This window comes from Sphaeramia orbicularis, chromosome 8 (genome assembly GCF_902148855.1).
Source record: "Sphaeramia orbicularis chromosome 8, fSphaOr1.1, whole genome shotgun sequence".
Lineage (NCBI taxonomy): Eukaryota > Metazoa > Chordata > Actinopteri > Kurtiformes > Apogonidae > Sphaeramia > Sphaeramia orbicularis.
In genome coordinates, this window is record NC_043964.1 from 34,153,016 (window position 1) to 34,175,940 (window position 22,925).

Here is a 22,925-nt window from a genome sequence, read left to right on the forward strand (position 1 = left end):
TGTTCAAGATAAATGACTGATTCTACTATATTACATACTACAGTCAATGCAGCACACACTCTATGGGTCAGATGAATGCAATAAAGTTGTGTCATCAGACAAGATGAAAACCATACAAAGAAACTCCAAAGAAAATGCATTATATATGCTATTCACCCCAGCTGACTGTTTAACCAGTGTATAAGAATATCATTAGTTGACAAGCCAATACTCGAAAGTCTTTTCTGTTGATAGTCAGAGTGGGAGCTGGTACTACCATCTAGAGGATCATTAAAAGGCAAATGAACAACACCTCTGCATAATTTAAATAAAGTAAATGAGCCAAAGTGGAATGGACCTGAAGGTGCAAGTAATTATACATACATATGTCTTCCTAAGTGTGTGAGAAAATAGCTGTGTGTAAAAATGTCAAATGCCAGTGTGCATTTTATTAAGTAAACAAGAAAATGTAGAAAAAGAATGGACATGACATTTAAGTGTTATTCATCTCATCATTTGTGGTTTCCATACTGTGCATTTCAAATTGACTTTGGTGAAATGTTGCCACCTGCTGGAAATCTTTAAACCCTTGAAACTCTTCATGCCCTCTGCTGTAATTGCATCTGCCAAGGAGGTTTAGTTTTGTTAAATTTTGTTTGTCAGCAGAGAGAATATGCAAGTACCTAACTAATTTTAATGAAACTTAGTGGAAGTGGAAGGTGTGGGCAAGGAAAAGCCAGTTAAACCAGCTAAAAAACAGGTAAAAAAAAAAGTTGAATTCTGGATTTTTTTTTTTTTCCTCTTGTTTTTTACATTGTGCTTACCATTGTAAAGGTCAGTGTCATTGTTTTGTGACAAAGATTGAAGAATTAAAAAACAAAATCACCAAACACTTTACCAGTCCTAAGAAAAGGTACATGTTGTGTATCAGAGTAGATAAGTGACAAGAGTGAGCACAAAGCTGTCTGTGTACAAATCTTAATTGTTTAGAATAACTTAAAATGCTGTTTGCGTCATTTACATTATAAGCAAAGCACGTCTTCACACGTATTGTCCTTTTCTAAAACATGACCTGAAAAACAAGAGTTTCTGTTCAGTATCTCTTTGTTCAACATGAAGACAATATCAGTCTGTTTGTGTATGTTTAGTATTTAGTTACACAGTGGGACTGCAGTTTGTACTTGGATCATTCCCTCCCAGTTCAGTATTATTAAGAGTCTTTAGTGTATTCCTCATTGAGTTTATCCCATTTCTTGCTATTAAAGCAGTAACAATACTTGCTTACACTTCAACCTCCTGAGACCCAGGAAAGTAAAAGTTTTGGCTTTTTATTTTTTTTACTTTAAATAATTGTCTTAATGGAAACAGCATAATGGAACATTTTTTTAAGTAAAGTGTGAAACTCTTGTCCCCTACAGAGGACAAAATTGCAGGAGGTTAAGGCAGAGGATAAACTATGTAGTTCAGGGATGTCAAACTCATTTTAGTTCAGGCGCCACATACAGCCTAATATGACATAAAGTAGGCCGGACCAGTATAATAATATAAATAATAGGATAATAACTTTTGAGTGAAAAAAGTAAAATTCTGTAATGGAAATGTTTACATCTAGGAATTGTACTCAAACTTAACATGAACAAACATGAACAACCTGAACATTCTTAAGTAAAATAGTGCAATATTAACAATTTTACCCTTAATGTATCATTTATACAACTTAGAGATCACAGTGGATCTAAAAATACACAAAACATTAAACAGGCAGAATATTATTAAAATTCTACATACTTCTCTTAAGAAATTTCAGGTTATTCACGTTTTTTTTTTTTTTTTTTTTTTTTTTTTTTAATAAAAGGCTAGTCTGTAAATGTAAACATTTATGTATTTTTACTTTTTTTTTTACACTAAAACAAAGAGAAACCATTACAGTTTTGATTATTTCTAGGTTATTACGATAGTGTTTTAATGGTCTGATCATTTTTAGATTGAATAGACCTAAAATTATTTTAACATCCTTGATTGTTAATATCTTCAGTGTAATTTTTATATTTCACAAATTCATCCCAGGGGCCGGATTGGACCCTTTTGGCGGGGCCGGATTTGCTCCCCGGGCCGCATGTTTGACACCTGTGATGTAGTTTATTGTTCCAGTTTGATAACTGAATTTAGACACATCTACACATACGCCAGTATATCTAGTCTGGGCTCAGATATTTTATTTAAAACTGACTGAACATTTAAGTTCTCTCCACACAACACCGGCCTCACATCTAGTTCAACACATTCCAATCCAAGAGCTGCTCAATAAAACCACAGTTCTTTATTGTTGCCCACTGGACACTTTTCTGGTTGAGTACCTTGCTCAGTGGTGCCTCAGCAGAAGTTGAAGTGAGACAGAGGATTTCTAATACACTTGAAGCTTTTTCACTGTTACTTGTCTCGGGTTTTATGGATACCAATGAGGTCAAGCAAGGACCTGGTAGGAGGCCTGGCACAGTGAAGGTGGGAGGGTAAGGGGCTGGTAGAACGGTCTCAGGCAGCCCGCTGGCACGGTGCCCTGCTTCCCTGTTGTTGGCCCCTTGGCACTTCGACTGGCAGCAGCATGCTGTGACTCCATCCCAGCAACAGCGTCACAGATTTGGGCTGGCTGCCACAGCTCCCTAGCCAATCAGATTGCACACACTGCTAGATCACTCCAGAGGCAGCCAATAGTATGGCTGGATGTGCTTAGTGTCATCCCTCCCAAATGTGAATTCCTTTAAACCCACAGGTATACAAATGCAGACACAAACATACAGCTCTATGTCAAAAGAGTGTGCATACATTTATGACACTCATTTACAGTGTGCATGTACGTACATAGAAAGAAGAGATGCAAAGAACTGATGTGTGCTATTCAGCAAATGCATCTATATCATATAATGCAATCCAGTACAGAGACATCAGCATCCTCAAATTACTCTAACATTAGTTTCACAGTGAAACTAAGCTGCTGAATGTGGAGCTTTGTCACACTCTTGTGGAAAAAACAGAGAACTACAACCAAGTGTGACATACAGCAGTAACAAGATGTAACACTGATATGAACATTCATAATTTAGAATTGTTGTTAATCTGACCATTTTATGTGGAAAATTTCACATACACAAAATAAATATGCCAAAACACACATAAATTTTAAAGTCTTCTGATTGAGTCTCAAAAATATATTAATCATGGAATTTATCTTTAATAAAAAAGCACTAACACTCTGGCAATATATAAAGAATTCTTTAAAATGGACTGAACTTACTCTCTGATGTATTTATTTTTCTTAGATCTTTATATTTAAGTTTTTATTATTATTGTCTATTCTTCTTGTGTCTCCAAGTCTTTGCATTATTTTATTTGCTTGGATGCTTTTTTCCTTTTGACATCTTGATTTTTGTTCAAAATTTCTCTTTTTTGTATACTTATATATTTTCAGTAAAGTTGAAGAAAAAAAAAAAGTAACACAACGCCTATCACACTGTATAGAATAAAAACCTTTTAATAATTATTTCTTTTTAAAGATATATATATATATGTAGATGACTACTTGAAGCTCCCCTGTTTTAAATGTAGATTTTACAGCGAAATAATTGTGACACTCATGTTTTATGTTCTTATTTGCTTTTTTTTATTGTCTTTTTTCTTCATGCAAACATGACCACCTATAAATGAAAAAAAAAAACAAAAACAAAAAAACAAACCCCCCCCCCCCACACACACACACAGCACAAAACCTCCAGAAATTTACACATTAAGGAATTATGTAATCATGTAAATCTAAGATTAAAACAAACATCTATATCCAAAATGCATTACATTTTGAACAAGTCAGGCAGCAGCATCCATCATTTATAAAAGTAACGCTGGGATTTTCTGGCTGACATCATTTCTGTCGGAGGAAAAAACAAAAATAAATCAGTCTTGTGTCGTATATAAAACAGTTTCAATGCAAAAAGCTGTCTTGGATGCATGGTTCTCCCCAAACCTAGAACTGTCCACTAGGGGGCACCAAAGATCACAGGAAGGGTGAGTGAGAGTGGTGTAGTCTGCTGCTTAAGTTGTGTGTTAAATATGTTCCTCAAAACCATGACACATGCTTAATGAACAAATAAAAGTCTTCGCTCACTCTCAGCTCCTCGAAGGGGGTGTGAGGTGTTAATTTGTTGTTATATATGGAATGGATTAACTTATTCTTTATTAACCAAAGGTAGGTTGGATCTAATAATGAATGGTGTGTATTCTTGTGCATGGGCTCTGTTGGTTTTAGATACAAGTGTAGGAGGGAAAGAAGCTTCGAAACTATCCATCTAGGTCAGGGGTGTCCAATCCTCTGGTCCTCGAGAGCTACTGTCCTGTATGTTTTAGATGTTTCCCTTTTCCAGCACACCGGATGGTCGTTATCAGGCTTCGAATGGCTTGATGATAGCTTTATCATTTGAATCAGGTGTATTGGAAGAGGGATACATCTAAAACATGCAGGATAGTAGCTCTCGAGGACCAAGATTGGACACCCCTGGTCTAGGTTATGAATGAACAATGACACTCAATTATACCAAGGAAAAGATTACTTTGAAATACCACTTTTGCCACAGTATGTCTGTATCTCACCTTGACCAGAGTAGCACATAGACCGTAGACAATCGAGATGAGAAAACAAAGAAGGAATGAGCAAGCCATATACCAGCTTTCCACACCCATGTCTTGGTTTGTATCTACATGCATGATGTCATCAAAGAGGTTACACCCATCCAGGTTTTCTGTGAAACAATTACAATGTGATGATCAGTCAAACATTATTTTGTTGACAGCAAAAAGATATTATATTTTAAGTTGCAGATAAGTAAGTAAACATAAGTCGCTTTTCCATTGGACATCTGCGCAAAACTTTATTGATATTTACTAAATGTGGAAAAAACAGAAGTGAGTAATGTCTGTTTTTCCATTAAATCACAAATGTGATGATTTATTTATTTATTATTGCGAGATGACACGAGAAGTCATTCTATAAACATGGCGACGAATGTAAATATGGTGTTGATTTACAGATATATTCATTATTATTATATATTACTCCTCTATCTCATACTAAATTAAAAAAATGATTGGGTTTCCTGGTGCATCCACACATACTGCGACATGCTTCTTCTTCTTCGCTTGTTGTAACGTACGTCAACATCCATTTTTTAAATTCATTTGACTCTAGTTGTGAAAAAAGGTCTTTCCATTGCAGTTTTGCGTGATATACCATTTATGCTATGCCCGAAAAACCACCTCTTGCCAGCGCAAAAACTTTTAATCGAAAAATGAGACTTTTGGTGAAATTTTCCTTTTTCCATTAGGTAAAATTTTATGTGCAAGTTATATTTGCGCAATTCCAGGGTCAATGAAAAAGCGACTAAAGTCTCTGATATATAGAAAAGAAATGGGAATCAAAGGCTGAATGGACACCTGGTTGAGATATGTTCACATCTATGGTAATGGTTGTATGGGCCACCCTGCAGGTGTGGACCGCCCCTGGTAACATGTTGACGGGGACAGACGGAGACGGCTTTGGATGCTAAACTTTCCATTTGGACCTCTATGGGGCTCGCTGGTGTTATAATCTGAAAGTTCCTTGTCTTCATCGAGAAACCAAGTGATGTTAATAGACGCCGGGCTGAAGCCAAAAGCCAGGCACACGAGTTCATTTGAGCCCTGGAGCAACATGGCTGACGGCTGAGTTGGGGTCACAGTGGCTGGAGAGTAAAGTCAGAGACATAATATATATATATAAAAATACATAGAATTTCATGACTTTGTTTGATACTTGACAGGAGCTAATGAAGAAACAAAAATAACTGTCAGTTCTTACCAAAAACATCCTTTGTGGTGCTTTCTAAAGGTTATCAGATGATTCATGGCTGACGACGCAGGAATAAGTGGCTTCTTGGTCCTCGGTTTGAGATATGCTCATTCTGCTCATTGAATAAGTGCCACTCTCTGCATCTTTCCATGGAGGACTGTTGACGTGATTAGATGATGGAAGTTGAGGCCATTTTTCTTCCAGTTCACTATGATGTCAGGTGGGAAAAATCCAGAAACTAAGCAGACAAGAGTGGCGGTGTCTGATAGTGACGGCTCAGACACAGTTACTACCTGTACTGTCGGTACATGTAACTCTGGAGAAATGACAGAGACAATACATAAGGGATAACGTACATTTTTTATCTTTAAAGTCAGAAGTTAAAGAACATTATCAACTTGCTTTTTATATGTATGTAATAATACCTCTGCTTTTGTTTGTATGGTCCTTGTAGCCCTGTTTAGAACATATATGCTTTCCCTCACAGGACACTTGTTTGTATGCATCCCAGTCCTGCGCTGACACTGTGAGGAAACTCCGCTTCGTCTCTGTCCCATTGTTGTGACTTACTGGTGCCTCCATACGGATGTTTTGAGGAGATTGTATGTTTTCATCCACCCTCCAAGTAATGGTGAAATCATTAAGATGAGGGCCGACCAGAAGACAAGTGATAGTCATCTGTCCCTTATGCTGAATCTCCTGGAGAGGTGGTCCCTGAATGTATACGCCAACAATCTGAGATGACGGTGGAGTTACTTAAAAAAACAAACAAAAAAAAAAGAAATATGATGTTAAATGGAGAAAATGCAATCCCCGCTGAAAAACCTGTTGATTTAGAATTGGAGTAAAATGTATTGGAGAGCAAGAGCAATATTTTCAAGTTTTATATCACCTGAACAGATGCTGATTTCCTGTTTGGTCTTGTTTTTGATGTCTTTGAGAGTCTTGTCAGATACTTCACAGTTGTAGACCTTCCCTGTTTTCCACTCTGCTTCAGAGACTTTTAGTTGACTGATCACAGTCACACGTCCATTTGCATCCATGCTGATGTCACTTTTTGACTCACGTATTTGCCGAGATTCAGAAGACCATTTTATTTGAGGGTCGAAGCCTTGACCAGTGCACAACAACATCTGTTGTCCTGACTCTGCACTGGGGGCCAGAAGGAGCTCATCACTGGCTCCACTAAATAAGACAGGAACCAGTGCATTATTCAGTGTATTTAGTATAAATGAAATGTAGAACAACATTATCCATCGTATTTGTCAGAATAAAAAGAAGAAAGAAATAGTTTTACCAAAAATATTGACTGTGGATACTGATGGAAATGTCCTGGAGAAACCTTGAGTCACTTTGCAGGTGAAACTCTTGTCTTTTTTCCAGTGATCTGAAGGGACAGGAAAACTTCTACTGATTGAATATGGACCTGGTGCTTCAGGGAGATCCACATACTGTTTAGGAGAAATCTCAACACCGTTGGCCATAAAGGTGACAAACAGATCAGTGGAGGAGAGTTTTGTGACATCACACACCAGGACAGCACTGTCTCCCTTCAGGAAATCTGGGAATGATCTTCTGATCTCCACCACTGGATCTGTAACTGCAGGCCCTGGATGATAATGAACAAGAAACAAAGTTGAGTCGATTTTATGCCCTTTCAATAAGAAGACACCTGCTTTAGATCTAATGCCGTCCACTCACCTGCAACGTTCACTGTCTTCTCAGTTTGTGTGAGGCATGGATGTTCTGCTCTGCATGTTACTTGGTTGAGTCCTCTCCACGTATTTGGGGAGCGTGTCAAATAACTGATTATATGAGTTGTGTTGGTGACCTGCCTCTCAGGGTTAATCTGTGGAGAATTATCTATTAACCAGGTCACTGTGGCAGCAAATACTGTGCGGACTGAACATGTTGCTTTCACATCAGAGGTTGCACTCATCACTGTCTCAAAGGTTGGAGTCTCCACGTGAATGAAAGGAGGAACCTTCTCTTGTCCTGACAATGAAAAGTATGAAGAACATCAGTTTGAAGGAAGACTAATTCACATGCAAACTAGATCATCAGTATTATTTTATGCTGTATGGTAAAGACTATGTTGATATTATGCTTCAAATTCAATCCAATAATAACATAAATGGCAGTTTGTAAGCACTCAATAGCCTGAGGTCGTCTACCTTGAATTATTTCTACCTGAACAGATGCTGATTTCCCGATTGATCTGGTCTTTGAGAGTCTTGTCAGATACTTCACAGTTGTAGACCTTCCCTGTTTTCCACTCTGCTTCAGAGACTTTTAGTTGACTGATCACAGTCACACGTCCATTTGCATCCATGCTGATGTCACTTTTTGACTCACGTATTTGCCGAGATTCAGAAGACCATTTTATTTGAGGGTCGAAGCCTTGACCAGTGCACAACAACATCTGTTGTTCTGACTCTGCACTGGGGGCCAGAAGGAGCTCCATCACTGGCTCCACTAAATAAGACAGGAACCAGTGCATTATTCAGTGTATTTAGTATAAATGAAATGTAGAACAACATTATCCATCGTATTTGTCAGAATAAAAAGAAGAAAGAAATAGTTTTACCAAAAATATTGACTGTGGATACTGATGGAAATGTCCTGGAGAAACCTTGAGTCACTTTGCAGGTGAAACTCTTGTCTTTTTTCCAGTGATCTGAAGGGACAGGAAAACTTCTACTGATTGAATATGGACCTGGTGCTTCAGGGAGACAACTGTTTAGGAGAAATCTCAACACCGTTGGCCATAAAGGTGACAAACAGATCAGTGGAGGAGAGTTCTGTGACATCACACACCAGGACAGCACTGTCTCCCTTCAGGAAATCTGGGAATGATCTTCTGATCTCCACCACTGGATCTGTAACTGCAGGCCCTGGATGATAATGAACAAGAAACAAAGTTGAGTCGATTTATGCCCTTTCAATAAGAAGACACCTGCTTTAGATCTAATGCCGTCCACTCACCTGCAACGTTCACTGTCTTCTCAGTTTGTGTGAGGCATGGATGTTCTGCTCTGCATGTTACTTGGTTGAGTCCTCTCCACGTATTTGGGGAGCGTGTCAAATAACTGATTATATGAGTTGTGTTGGTGACCTGCCTCTCAGGGTTAATCTGTGGAGAATTATCTATTAACCAGGTCACTGTGGCAGCAAATACTGTGCGGACCTGAACATGTGCTTTCCACATCAGAGGTTGCACTCATCATTGTCTCAAAGGTTGGAGTCTCCACGTGAATGAAAGGAGGAACCTTCTCTTGTCCTGACAATGAAAAGTATGAAGAACATCAGTTTGAAGGAAGACTAATTCACATGCAAACTAGATCATCAGTATTATTTTATGCTGTATGGTAAGACTATGTTGATATTATGCTTCAAATTCAATCCAATAATAAACATAAATGGCAGTTTGTAAGCACTCAATAGCCTGAGGTCGTCTACCTTGAATTATTTCTACCTGAACAGATGCTGATTTCCCGATTGATCTGGTCTTTGAGAGTCTTGTCAGATACTTCACAGTTGTAGACCTTCCCTGTTTTCCACTCTGCTTCAGAGACTTTAGTTGACTGATCACAGTCACACGTCCATTTGCATCCATGCTGATGTCACTTTTTGACTCACGTATTTGCCGAGATTCAGAAGACCATTTTATTTGAGGGTCGAAGCCTTGACCAGTGCACAACAACATCTGTTGTCCTGACTCTGCACTGGGGGCCAGAAGGAGCTCCATCACTGGCTCCACTAAATAAGACAGGAACCAGTGCATTATTCAGTGTATTTAGTATAAATGAAATGTAGAACAACATTATCCATCGTATTTGTCAGAATAAAAAGAAGAAAGAAATAGTTTTACCAAAAATATTGACTGTGGATACTGATGGAAATGTCCTGGAGAAACCTTGAGTCACTTTGCAGGTGAACTCTTGTCTTTTCCAGGTGATCTGAAGGGACAGGAAAACTTCTACTGATTGAATATGGACCTGGTGCTTCAGGGAGATCCACATACTGTTTAGGAGAAATCTCAACACCGTTGGCCATAAAGGTGACAAACAGATCAGTGGAGGAGAGTTCTGTGACATCACACACCAGGACAGCACGTCTCCCTTCAGGAAATCTGGGAATGATCTTCTGATCTCCACCACTGGATCTGTACTGCAGGCCTGGATGATAATGAACAAGAAACAAAGTTGAGTCGATTTTATGCCCTTTCAATAAGAAGACACCTGCTTTAGATCTAATGCCGTCCACTCACCTGCAACGTTCACTGTCTTCTCAGTTGGTGTGAGGCATGGATGTTCTGCTCTGCATGTTACGTGGTTGAGTCCTCTCCACGTATTTGGGGAGCGTGCAAATAACTGATTATATGAGTTGTGTTGGTGACCCTGCCTCTCAGGGTTAATCTGTGGAGAATTATCTATTAACCAGGTCACTGTGGCAGCAAATACTGTGCGGACTGAACATGTTGCTTTCACATCAGAGGTTGCACTCATCATTGTCTCAAAGGTTGGAGTCTCCACGTGAATGAAAGGAGGAACCTTCTCTTGTCCTGACAATGAAAAGTATGAAGAACATCAGTTTGAAGGAAGACTAATTCACATGCAAACTAGATCATCAGTATTATTTTATGCTGTATGGTAAAGACTATGTTGATATTATGCTTCAAATTCAATCCAAATAATAAACATAAATGGCAGTTTGTAAGCACTCAATAGCCTGAGGTCGTCTACCTTGAATTATTTCTACCTGAACAGATGCTGATTTCCCGATTGATCTGGTCTTTGAGAGTCTTGTCAGATACTTCACAGTTGTAGACCTTCCCTGTTTTCCACTCTGCTTCAGAGACTTTTAGTTGACTGATCACAGTCACACGTCCATTTGCATCCATGCTGATGTCACTTTTTGACTCACAGTATTCCGAGATTCAGAAGACCATTTTATTTGAGGGTCGAAGCCTTGACCAGTGCACAACAACATCTGTTGTCCTGACTCTGCACTGGGGCCAGAAGGAGCTCCATCACTGGCCCACTAAATAGACAGGAACCAGTGCATTATTCAGTGTATTTAGTATAAATGAAATGTAGAACAACAGTATCCATCGTATTTGTCAGAATAAAAGAAGAAAGAAATAGTTTTACCAAAATATTGACTGTGGATACTGATGGAAATGTCCTGGAGAAACCTTGGGTCACTTTGCAGGTGAAAACTCTTGCCTTTCCTCAGGTGATTTGAAGGGACAGGAAAACTTCTACTGATTGAATATGGACCTGGTGCTTCAGGGAGATCCACATACTGTTTAGGAGAAATCTTAACACCGTTGGCCTCAAAGGTGACAAACAGATCAGTGGAGGAGAGTTTTGTGACATCACACACCAGGACAGCACTGTCTCCCTTCAGGAAATCGGGAATGATCTTCTGATCTCCACCACTGGATCGGTAACTGCAGGCCCTGGATGATATGAACAAGAAAACAAAGTTGAGTCGATTTATGCCCTTTCAATAAGAAGACACCTGCCTTTAGATCTAATGCCGTCCACTCACCTGCAACGTTCACTGTCTTCTCAGTATGAGTAGGTGTGAAGCATGGATGTTCTGCTCTGCATGTTACTCGGTATCGGTCTTCTCCATTTATTTGGGGAAAGTGTCAAATCGCTGATTATATAAGTTGTGCTGGGGACCTGCATCACAGTGTTACTCAGTGCAGAACTCCCATCTATCAACCACTTCACTGTGGCAGCAAAGGCACTGTGCACAGTACATCTAGCCTTCACTGTAGACGTTGAGCTCATCACTGCCTCAAAGCTGGGAATCTCCACATGAACCAATGGGGGACTGTTTGGAAGAACTGACAGAAAACATTAATTCTGTTTTCATTTCTGCATTCACCATTGAAATCATATTATAACTACCAGTTAATTTCAACTTGCAATTTCTACTAGAAACATTTATTCTTTTCACATGCAGCAGTCATACTTTAATTAGAGACATCAGTTGCATATACTTACCATTACAAATACTTGTAGACGCTTTCTGCTCCGTGCCTTTGTGGATGGATTTGCATGTGAACTTTGAGCCACCATTCCAGTCAGCACTATTTGGCTCAATCTCACTGCTGAAACTGAATGTGGTTCTCCGCACTCTTCTGCTTTCTTGGTTTTGTCTTACGTTTAGAAGCTGGTCGTTCTTTTCCCATGTTACAGTCAGGTCCACTTGGATAAAGTCACTTAAGGAACAGATGAGCTTGAGTGTTGAAAGTGTGTTTTTTCTTTCCCAGATAGGGTATACTGTGATGTTTGGAGAGACAATCTTCTCTTCTGAAATGAAAAAAAAAGGGGTAATTTTATTTCGGCTGTCTTTGTTTGTACTGTTGTATGTAAACATTATTCTTTCAATGTTGAACTCATTGATCAGTTGAATCATACATACCTGTAAATTCTGAACAAGTGATCAACAGTCAACAGTGTTGTCTCAGCTCTACATGTAATAGATTGAATTTTGGCTAGATGGCAGAATTGTGCTTTTACAGTGACTGGTGTATTCAAATCAGGTGGAGATAGGGCTGAAAGTCAGTTATACAGATGTTGCAGCTTGACAGGGCAGAGTGAACAGGGCGAGCAGCGAGCGGAAGCACTGAGTAACACCCAGGTCCCAAAAAAAGGACCAAAATGCAGAAGTGAAACATAGCAAAGAGCACGGTGCATCACAGATACCAGGTGTGAGGGGTGGTTATTCAGTAAACGAAACACAATGCACATTTACATATCTCATATCACTTTACATGTGTTATCAGGAACATTTTACACGGCTTCTCATGATTTAGCTAAAAGTTTTAGTTCTTGATTCTATTATAAATAGACAAAAACTACCAGAGTCTGACACCTCATAATTTGCATTTTGGGTTAGACATGCTGTTGGTTGCAGGTGCTGAGGGGAAAATAGATAAAACTGATGGTTTATACTCACTAAATAATTAACTCCAACAATGTTAAAGGTATATAATAATAATATGAACATTTTTCTACACAAACAAAGGGCAAAAGAAGATGTCACAAAAACATTAATGTTATCACATAACATTATTTTCAAAAATGCAAAGCTTTGTAATTTAAATGAAAAAGAACAGTTGCAATTACTTACATGCTACTTTGAGGTTATAAGAACAATGTGGAAAGTACATTTTGTTTTTAAAGAAAGTTTGCTTCATTTCATTTGACCTGAAACGACAAAAACAAAGACGCAGATTAATAACATGCCAGAAAGAAAGATCCATTTCCTACAGTTGTCACTTAAATTTGTCATTATTAGTATATTAGTTTATTTATTAATCATTAATGCGATGTATAATCATGTTTTACTGCTAAAACAAGTTTTCCTTAAAGTCCAGTACCGCAAGTATTTTTCATCTATCTATCATAATTCTGTTTATTGTACACGTCGCTATAGTAACAATATTTGAAAGAATCTGGGAATAATATACATATTATATATAGAAATGTTAATGTTTATAATGCTTTTCTGACATAAAGTAATGTTGGTTAAGACATAGATCTTAACCTTCCTCTTGTGTTAGGGTTGGCACCAACCCATTTTATATTTTAAATGCATAAATGAACCATATAAAATTTGTGTATTGCATCAAGGCTTTTTGACTTTGTCACGAACCTCTATTTCAACAAAATAATACAATTTTTTTCTTCACTAAATTATTAAAATGCTCTGGTTGAAATTATGATCTTTATGTTCAGACAGCTGCAGCTGATCCAGAATGCTGCTGCTCGAGTCCTCACTAAGACCAACAGAGTGGACCACATCAGTCCAGTTCTGAGGTCTCTACACTGGCTCCCTGTCTCTCAGAGAATAGACTTTAAAATTCTCTTGCTAGCATATAAAGCACTGAATGGTTTAGGCCCAAAATACATCAGAGACCTTCTAGTCCAGTATGAACCATCCAGACCACTCAGGTGGTCTGGTGCAGGTCTGCTCTGTGTTCCAAAAGTCAGAACTAAACATGGAGAATCAGCGTTCAGTTTCTATGCTCCATATATCTGGAACAAACTACCAGAAAATATCAGGTCTGCTGAGAATCTGAGTTCTTTTAAGTCCAGGTTAAAGACTCACCTGTTCACTGCTGCTTTTGACTAAAAGGCTACTTTTTAAATTTTATATTCTCTTTCAAAACTCTGCACTGCAACTCTTACTTAATATGTGTGTGTTTTTTACATTTTTGGATTTTATGTGTTGTTTTCTTACTTGCTGTTTTTAATCACCTTTTACATGTTTCTTTATAATGTTTTAAATGTGTTTCTTTTTCTCTGTCATTGTATTTCAATGTCCTGTGTGAAGCACCTTGAATTGCCTTGTTGCTAAAATGTGCTATACAAATAAACTTGCCTTGCCTTATGTTGTTAGGGTCCTTTTCAACCCAGTAATAAAATTAGATTTTAAAGCAATAATTAGAGCCAAAACTAAAATCATAAGTGCACTGTCAGTCAACACACTGACAGCCAGCTCCTCTAACAATCGTGAACTTTTGGGGATTTTCATTTTGCCTTGTTATCCAGTTTACCTGCACAAAAACAAAACAAGCAAAGACGAGCATGTCCACACATGTGAGGTCAGTTCAGTTTAGAGTTGGTGATTTATAGAGTGCACATCAAGGAGTATAGTGACAAAAAAAGGCCCAGAGGCTCACACCAAAAATATGAAAACCAATATTTTCATGTATAAGGAAGCCTAACAAGGTAACCAAGAGATGAGAAACAAATTGGAAGATAGATAATTGTTTTTAGTGTATTTTACAGCTGATTTAAGTCAAAACCGACCTGCTAACATAAGAGATGGTAACAGAAAACTAACACAAGAGGAAGGTTAAATATAAATTTACATTCAAAGTGTTTGAGTGTATTAATGTGCAGTGTGGCTGCAAATTACTTTAGAATTTAAGTTCAAAGTCAAATAAATAGCATTTTTACTGGTAAATAATGTTAAGAAGAGAGACATGTATCACAATGTAACATGATTATTATCATGCGTGAATTTTGTATGTTCTTCCAGTGTTTGAGTTGTCTGAACACTCAGAAATACCTATGCACTAAGCTCAACAGCATTATTATTTACGTATTTATTTATTTTGTTTTTTAAAATCCTCATTACCTTGAAAGCAGTGGTTCCGATGGTGAACACCAGAGTGATGAGGAAGAGAAGGATGAAGGTGAGGGCGGTGCTCTGCAGATTATCGCCTTCTTTCAGCTGGTCACTGTTCTCTTGGTAAAACATGTCAATCCGGAAAATCTTGAGCATATTATTAATTAATAATGTGGTTTAAAACAGGGGCTTTCCAACCCAACAATAATCATGATCATCATAATCAAATCTGTGCTTTATAATTTATAGTTTATGGTATACATCCTCTAAATTACTACTCTGGGGGAAAAGACACTATGATACAGTGCATCAGGTAAGATTTATACCCTTTCAATTCCACAGCAGAATATTTAGCCATATTTTAACTTCTCAGCTCATTAAGTCTAACTAAACAATATAAGAAACCATTAGAATTCCTGAATTGCTTGTGAAAAGACCTTATTTGCATGTCTAAGTCCATCATATATTTGACTGGCCTGATTCAATCATCATTCATGTGTTGGTGGTGCAAGATCCAGTAGAATACACAGAATACATGAAGACAAGTCACAGAAATAGTGTTATGGCACTGGCTACAATGAAACAACAGACATATTATTTAGTAAATATTTTTCCTATTTAGTAAAGCCATTTTCTTATTCCTGTTGCTACAATATAAAGTGAAATTAGCTATACTATGTTGGAGTAAAATGTGCTTCCATCTAAAAGTAATTTGTGTATTAGTGTAGCATTGTGACACAACAACATTAAAACATATAGCTCAAAAGACATGAACTGAAGGCGACATACATCAACAAAGTTGCAAAGTGTTTTTTTTTTATTTTCAATGTGAATATGCATTAAGAAGACAAACACAATATCATATCACAGGCAACAAACATCAAACAGCAGAACACACAGCGACACAACATAACATCTACTGGCTCTTGCACGTTTCAGGGATGTTCATGTTGAGGGTTGACCAGTTGGTGGTTTCAAGCGATCTGTGCCCATGGACCTGACGATGGTTTTAGTTGTGTTGATCACAGATTCGTGGTAAACTACACAGCTATACACTGTGTCCGTCTCTTTCCACTTATCAGCAGTGACTGATAAGTGGGCATAGGCATAATAGGTACCGCTGTTTTCTACAGGGTTTGTGGTGTTATACTCATACTCTGAGTTTGACTCTAGTTGCTCATCGTCAATGAGCCAAGACACCAAAATGTCCGCAGGGAAGAAGTCTTTCACATAGCAAGTCAGGGTCACACTTTCTTTTTAGTGTGTTCTATTGGTGGCAGCATAAACACTGATGGACGCTGAGGATTTCCTCCTGAAACATGGAAGACACATTAGGTTTCTTGCTACAAAAAAGAACAGTTTAGAATAGACATTTCTGCTGCAAGACATTTGAAAAAACAAGCAAGAGATGTTTAAAAGTTTGTCTGTTTCATGACATTTAATCAAATTACAGGATAGTTGTCTTACCAGAAGCCCTTCTGTAGGGTCTAATTATCGGCTCTATCACACCATCAAGTTCAACACGGCATTCGCACTGAATCCCATTGTTCCATTCGTCATATGAGACGAGCAGAGGGGCTGTGAATTTGCCTTTCTTTAGTCCGGGTTCAATGGCACCATCTGACATTTCTTTACCGTCATGGTTCAGCCAGTAAATTTTGTAGACTGGAACAAGGGGTTGAAGAGACGTCACATAGTACTTGGTCCTCTGCCGTTTAGAAACATGTCCTCTAAAGAGGGTGAATGATATTTACTTTCACGCTTTCCCCAAGATTTCCCTCACCTGAGAGATAAAAAAAATCAACAGTTATTGGAGGAACTGAAATTCGTAAAGACATTTCTTGAAGAAAATTTAAAATGCAAGTTCACTCACATGGCGGATCACTTGTAGGTCTGTAGGTCACAGTTGAATTCCAGAAATGTTGCTGCTCCTCCTTCACCCTTCCCCTTAAACTGGCACATATATTCAGCGTCTCTTTCCAAGTCCTGACTAGCTACTGTGAGGAAACTCGCTGCACTGTACATTGTAGTTCCATTTACTTGTTTGCCCTCAGAAGTTGTTGTAATCTCATGTTTGTTGCCGGTAATTTCTTGATTATTTTTCAGCCATTTGAACTCATGAGTTTTGGGAGAAAACTCTTTGGCAAGGCAGGAAAAAGGTAACATCGTTTTCACCGTCTGAGGCCGAGACTGTAAGAGTTGGCAACTCATAGATTGTCTCTGAAAGAAAAGAAACATACACACATATATATATATATATAGGTAAGCAGAAGCAGGGAATTATATGCATATATGCAGAAGCAGAGGATGTTCTGTTTTATATTTGCAATGTCCATTTAATCTGTTATAGGCTTTTATATGTCACACAGATAATGTTTAATATCTGCTGTGGTTAGTTTCCAGCTATGCAACATGCATGGACATATAGTGATTTTTTTTTCTTATATTATACTAACACTTATTACTCAAATGTTCAGGAACATGTTTCATACACTGGAAATACACTAAACAGTATTAATTTCTGAGCATCATTTCTCCCTTCTGCATATACATTAACAGTTTAAGCAAGCAAACACTCGATGTGAAATAAGAACATAGAGTGAAAGTGGAGGCAGATAAAGATCAAGAAGAAATTAACAGACAAATTGTAAAGATTTGAGACAGACTGAAAGGAAGAGAACACACTGCAATATGTTCTTAAAGTGAGGTGCAAATGTCACATATTAGTAAATAAAATAAAATACTCTGAGTCAGCAGATGAGCATGCATGAGCAAGCATCAGCCCTTTCATTCCACCTCATGGTTTGGATACCTTACATGGTCTAATAAAGATGAGACTACATACATTTACAGCTATGTCATACGGTTAATTCTATTTTAATCCCGAAATGTTTCTAAAGCAGTTAAATCAGTTACAGTATATTCAGATCATGCTAAATTCACAAGTCTTTTAAAAACATGTCTCCAGAAAACACACCACACAAAACAATGGATATGATCTACATTTTTTTGTCATTTCATCAACAATAAGGATTCATTTGCTGTTGTTTTTTTATGCATATTTGATGAATTGTACTATGAAAATATGTTTTTTAAATACTGAACAACAAAATTATAATAAAAAGAAATGTAAAAAAAATAGCGACAATAGTTTATTATTGTTATTATTATTATTATTATTATTATTATTATTATTATTATTATAAAGCATGTTGCAATTTAATTTGGTATAATGCCGTAGTAAGCATTAGCTTTGTGATAGTATTGTAAAAATGTTTCTTTGTAAAAATAATATTCTGTTTAATACTAAATATTACTTTGTTTTCTGGTGATAGCACATTTTTTACTCTTTAATAATGGTACATTTTGATGTAAAAACTAAATATAATTAAAAGACATAAAATTGATGCTGTTGTAATAAAGGGTAGAGCCACTCACAAAACACATAATAAACATTTAACCCTGTAAAATGTCAACTCAAGGAGTATTAATAATGATATGTGAATCAGGTTCATCTTACCTGCGGGCTTTATTATCACCTCTCTATTTTCCCCTTGATGTTCCACACGGCATTTGTAGAGTTGGGTGTTGTTCCAGTCCTGTCTCCTCACTTGGATCTGACTGACTCCAGTATAAAAGTTGTTTTTCAGGACTGGAGGATACTGGATGGAGTCGGCAAAAGGACGGTCATTTACGGTCCATGTGTAGGTCAGTGCCGACGGAGTGAAGCCGGTGGCAAGGCAGGCGTAAGAGATCATTCCTGTCCCATCCTGCATGTCACATGGTTGTAGAGGAAACACTGTCGGCCTGGTCACTGTGGCTGGAAAAGACAAACAAATATATAACAGAGAGGGTAAAAAATATGCCTGGATAAATAACAATTCAATTCAACATTTAGACATTTTTCATGAGGTCCTGGTTTCAACAAAGAGAAAACACAACATTCTTATTAAACAATTGAATACATCTTCTTTAACAGATTTTCACAGTTATCGCTTTTGGTGTTGCACAAGATAATCCCCCTGTAATATTATTTGTGCCTTTTCACAAAATAACCACAAACATAAGATCAGCACATATACGGTACAAAGATGCAGTCACGCAGACATATTATAGAAACCAAGTGGAACAAAACATCCCAATCTGTCACAAAATTCTTCCTTTTGTTTAAATTTGTGATGATTTAAGAGGTTTAAGTCTGTTCTTACCTGACGTTACAGTTACTGTTGTTCCTTTTCCCCAGTAGTCAAAAGCACCAGCATAGTAACACAGTGATGAATCTTTTTAACTCTTAGTATGAAAACATTACATCTACTTCTAGATCCTGATTAATTTATTCATGACTGTGCTACAAATGCACTTGAATGACCCAAATACACAAGCGACACAGCATTGTAATGTCAAATATTTAGGTTCTTTTTATGTTGTTAAGTCTGATTTTACAAGCTAAGAAATTAAAATAATTTCATTTCAATATTGTGCCGTAACATTTAAAAGGTTTAAATCTTACCTGATGTCACTGTTACCGTAGTGCCTTTTCCCCAGTAGTCAAAAGCATCACCGTAGTTACACAGTGTTGAATTTTTTTAACTCTTAGTATGAAAACATTACATCTACTTCTGGATCCTGACTTAATTTATTTATGACTGTGCCACAAATGCATTTGAATGACCCAAAATACACAAGCGAAACAGCATTGTAATGTCAAATATTTAGCTTTTTTCATGTTGTTAAGTCTGATTTTACAAGCTAAAAAATTACAATAATTTCATTTCAATATTGTGCCGTAACATTTAAAAGGTTTAAATCTTACCTGATGTCACTGTTACCGTAGTGCCTTTTCCCCAGTAGTCAAAAGCAGCACCATAGTAACACAGTGTTGAATCTTTTTAACTCTTAGTATAAAAACATTACATCTACTCCTAGATCCTGACTTAATTTATTTATGACTGTGCCACAAATGCACTTGAATGACCCAAAATACACAGACAACACAGCGCTGTCCTGTCAAATATAATGCTTTTTTTTACGTTATGTCTGATTTTACAAGCTAAAAAATTACAAGAATTTAATTTCAATATAATGCCGTAACATTTAAAAGGTTTAAAGCTTACCTGATGTTACAGTTACCGTTGTTCCTTTTCCCCAGTAGTCAAAAGCATCACCATAGTAACACAGTGATGAATCTTTTTAACTTTTAGTATAAAAACATTACATCTACTTCTAGATCCTGATTAATTTATTTATGACTGTGCTACAAATGCACTTGAATGACCCGGAATATACAGGCAACACACTGCTGTCCTGTCAAATATATTGCTTTTTTTTTAAAGTTGTTAAGTCTGATTTTACAAGCTAAAAAATTGCAATAATTTCATTTCAATATCATGCCATAACATTTAAAAGGTTTAAATCTTACCTGATGTTACAGTTACCGTTGTTCCTTTTCCCCAGTAGTCGAAAGCCTCATAGTAACACAGCGTTGAATCTTTTTAACTCTTAGTATAAAAACATTACATCTACTTCTAGATCCTGATGAATTTATTTATGACTGTGCCACAAATGCACTTGAATGACCCAAAATACACAGGCGCTGTCCTGTCAAATATATTGCTTTTCGTATGTTAAGTCTGATTTTACAAGCTAAAAAATTACAATAATTTCATTTCAATATAATGCCGTAAAATTTAAAAGGTTTAAATCTTACCTGATGTTACAGTTACCGTTGTTCCTTTTCCCCAGTAGTCGAAAGCCCAGCCATCACAGTTGAGAGAGTCCATTAATGCCCCTCACAAAAACTCCTGACTATTGCATTAATTCAACCACTAATATTATTATTTAAAAAAAAAGAAAAAAAAAGGCAAGGATATTTACAAATGTGAGAAGGTCTTTTCAGGCTGAGGTTGCCTTATCTCCCAGTAACTGGGACTACTTTACTACTTCATTTGAAATGAAATGCATTTTTCTCATCAGAGACAGTAAGATTACATACCTGAGGTGACGGTGACTGTACGGTACCTTTTCCCCAGTAAACAAAATCGGTGTAATAATTTATTAAACACTACATATGTCTCCATATCGACACCATCAATTCACCCTACTGAATATTTTTTTTGTCATTTGCGATAAACACTACTTTTTTCCACTAAACATGACATGACATTACAAATTTCAAGCACATTAAATTCAGTACAAAATTTGTGTTAAATTTAATTCCAAATTAACACAACACAATGAAAAATCATTGACTTACCTGATGTTACCGTAACCATCGTTCCTTTCCCCCAGTAGTCAAAAGCAGCGTCACTGTGCATTATATCAATATATCCAACGTACAAAAACCAGCACCTCAAACACACCGTTCACACTAAAGTCTAAAGATACCGTAAAATATAACAAAAATATTAAAATCTAGCGTATACGATGGAAAAAAATGCTGCTTTTACCTGATGTTACGGTCACTGTTGTTCCTTTCCCCCAGTAGTCAAAAGCACCGTCACTGTGCATTATGTCAACACATCCAACATACAAAAACCAGGACCTCAAACACACCATTCATACTGAAGTCTAAAGATACCGTAAAATATAAAATAAATATTAAAATCTTGCGTATACGATGGAAAAAAATGCTGCTTTTACCTGATGTTACAGTCACTGTTGTTCCTTTCCCCCAGTAGTCAAAAATACTGTCACTGTGCATTATGTCAACACATCCAACATACAAAAACCAGGACCTCAAACACACCATTCATACTGAAGTCTAAAGATACTGTAAAAATAACTTAATTACTTAAATCTCCCATAAACATCCAAAATATGCAGTTTTTACCTGATGTGACGGTCACCATTGTTCCTTTCCCCCAGTAGTCAAAAGCATCGTCACTGTGCATTATGTCAACACATCCAACATACAAAAACCAGGACCTCAAACACACCATTCATACTGAAGTCTAAGGATACCGTGAAAAACAACTTAATGACTTAAATCTTCTTTGAACATCCAAAATATGCAGTTTTTACCTGATGTGACGGTCACCGTTGTTCCTTTCCCCCAGTAGTCAAAAGCATTGTCACTGTGCATTATGTCAACATATCCAACATACAAAAACCACCAATTTTCACATAACGTAGATACCAAGGTCTAAATATACCATAAAAAGCTGCTTTTACCTGATGTTACAGTCACCGTTGTTCCTTTTCCCCAGTAGTCAAAGTAGTCATCACAGTGACAGCTTTCAATGGCACTTCAGTGCAAAAAGTATCTTACAACTTTCTAACAAACGTGCAATTATTTTATATGCAACTCAATACAACACCTATTTACCCTGATCGTTTTGCTTCTTGGAACAGATTATGTTTCAGTATAGTTCAGTTGAGTAAGTTGACTGTATTTGAACAATAATGTAACAATAAAACACAGAAAAATAATTGAAATGAATTTGTGATGAAACAGATCATTACTTACCAGAAGTTACGGTGACTTGTGTCCCTTTTCCCCAGTAGTCAAAGTAGCCACACAGTCATACATCATAACCTGCAACTCACACAAATACCAAACTTTAAACGAAGAAAAGCTTTTCCCAATGTGCTATTTATTTACTGTTTCCCTTGAGATATAAATTTCCTTCCTAGTTACATAAAATTATATGTGATTAGCAACGGTTACAATAACTTCCTCTTTTTCTCAACTTTCTTGTCAGCTACATTTCCTGCTGTGTGAGGCCTCATATATCTCACCTGCTCTCGTATTATAGCAGTGTATTAACAGTTCTTGCAATAATTTCAGTGTCTTAAGCAAACTGCTAACCACCTTAACTTAGCTCTTAGCTTATCTCCTCTCCCAGGACACAGCTGTTTACATTCAGGTCCATAAGTATTTGGACCATGACTCAGGTTTTGCTATTTTGCTCCTTTA

The 22,925-nt window shown here is 37.1% G+C and overlaps 1 protein-coding gene across 1 annotated transcript in view; it reads right to left on the bottom strand.

Annotated features, from left to right (window-relative positions):
- Positions 1-4,452: 4,452 nt before the first annotated feature.
- The window catches only part of LOC115423891 (uncharacterized), a 92,326-nt gene continuing 73,853 nt past the window's right edge, over positions 4,453-22,925 (bottom strand). The window contains 31 exon segments of the mRNA XM_075353490.1: positions 4,453-4,766; positions 5,458-5,541; positions 5,544-5,744; positions 5,861-5,893; positions 5,896-6,039; positions 6,042-6,167; positions 6,277-6,606; positions 6,744-7,031; positions 7,149-7,460; positions 7,553-7,846; positions 8,042-8,326; positions 8,439-8,584; positions 8,586-8,745; positions 8,837-9,041; positions 9,043-9,131; positions 9,327-9,428; positions 9,431-9,610; positions 9,723-9,796; positions 9,798-9,966; positions 9,969-10,021; positions 10,118-10,415; positions 10,613-10,775; positions 10,778-10,868; positions 10,976-11,070; positions 11,072-11,271; positions 11,274-11,315; positions 11,408-11,483; positions 11,485-11,711; positions 11,872-12,177; positions 18,531-18,830; positions 21,650-21,696. Coding sequence (XP_075209605.1) covers positions 4,528-4,766; positions 5,458-5,541; positions 5,544-5,744; positions 5,861-5,893; positions 5,896-6,039; positions 6,042-6,167; positions 6,277-6,606; positions 6,744-7,031; positions 7,149-7,460; positions 7,553-7,846; positions 8,042-8,326; positions 8,439-8,584; positions 8,586-8,745; positions 8,837-9,041; positions 9,043-9,131; positions 9,327-9,428; positions 9,431-9,610; positions 9,723-9,796; positions 9,798-9,966; positions 9,969-10,021; positions 10,118-10,415; positions 10,613-10,775; positions 10,778-10,868; positions 10,976-11,070; positions 11,072-11,271; positions 11,274-11,315; positions 11,408-11,483; positions 11,485-11,711; positions 11,872-12,177; positions 18,531-18,830; positions 21,650-21,696 — 5,359 coding nt within the window. The 3' untranslated portion in view covers positions 4,453-4,527.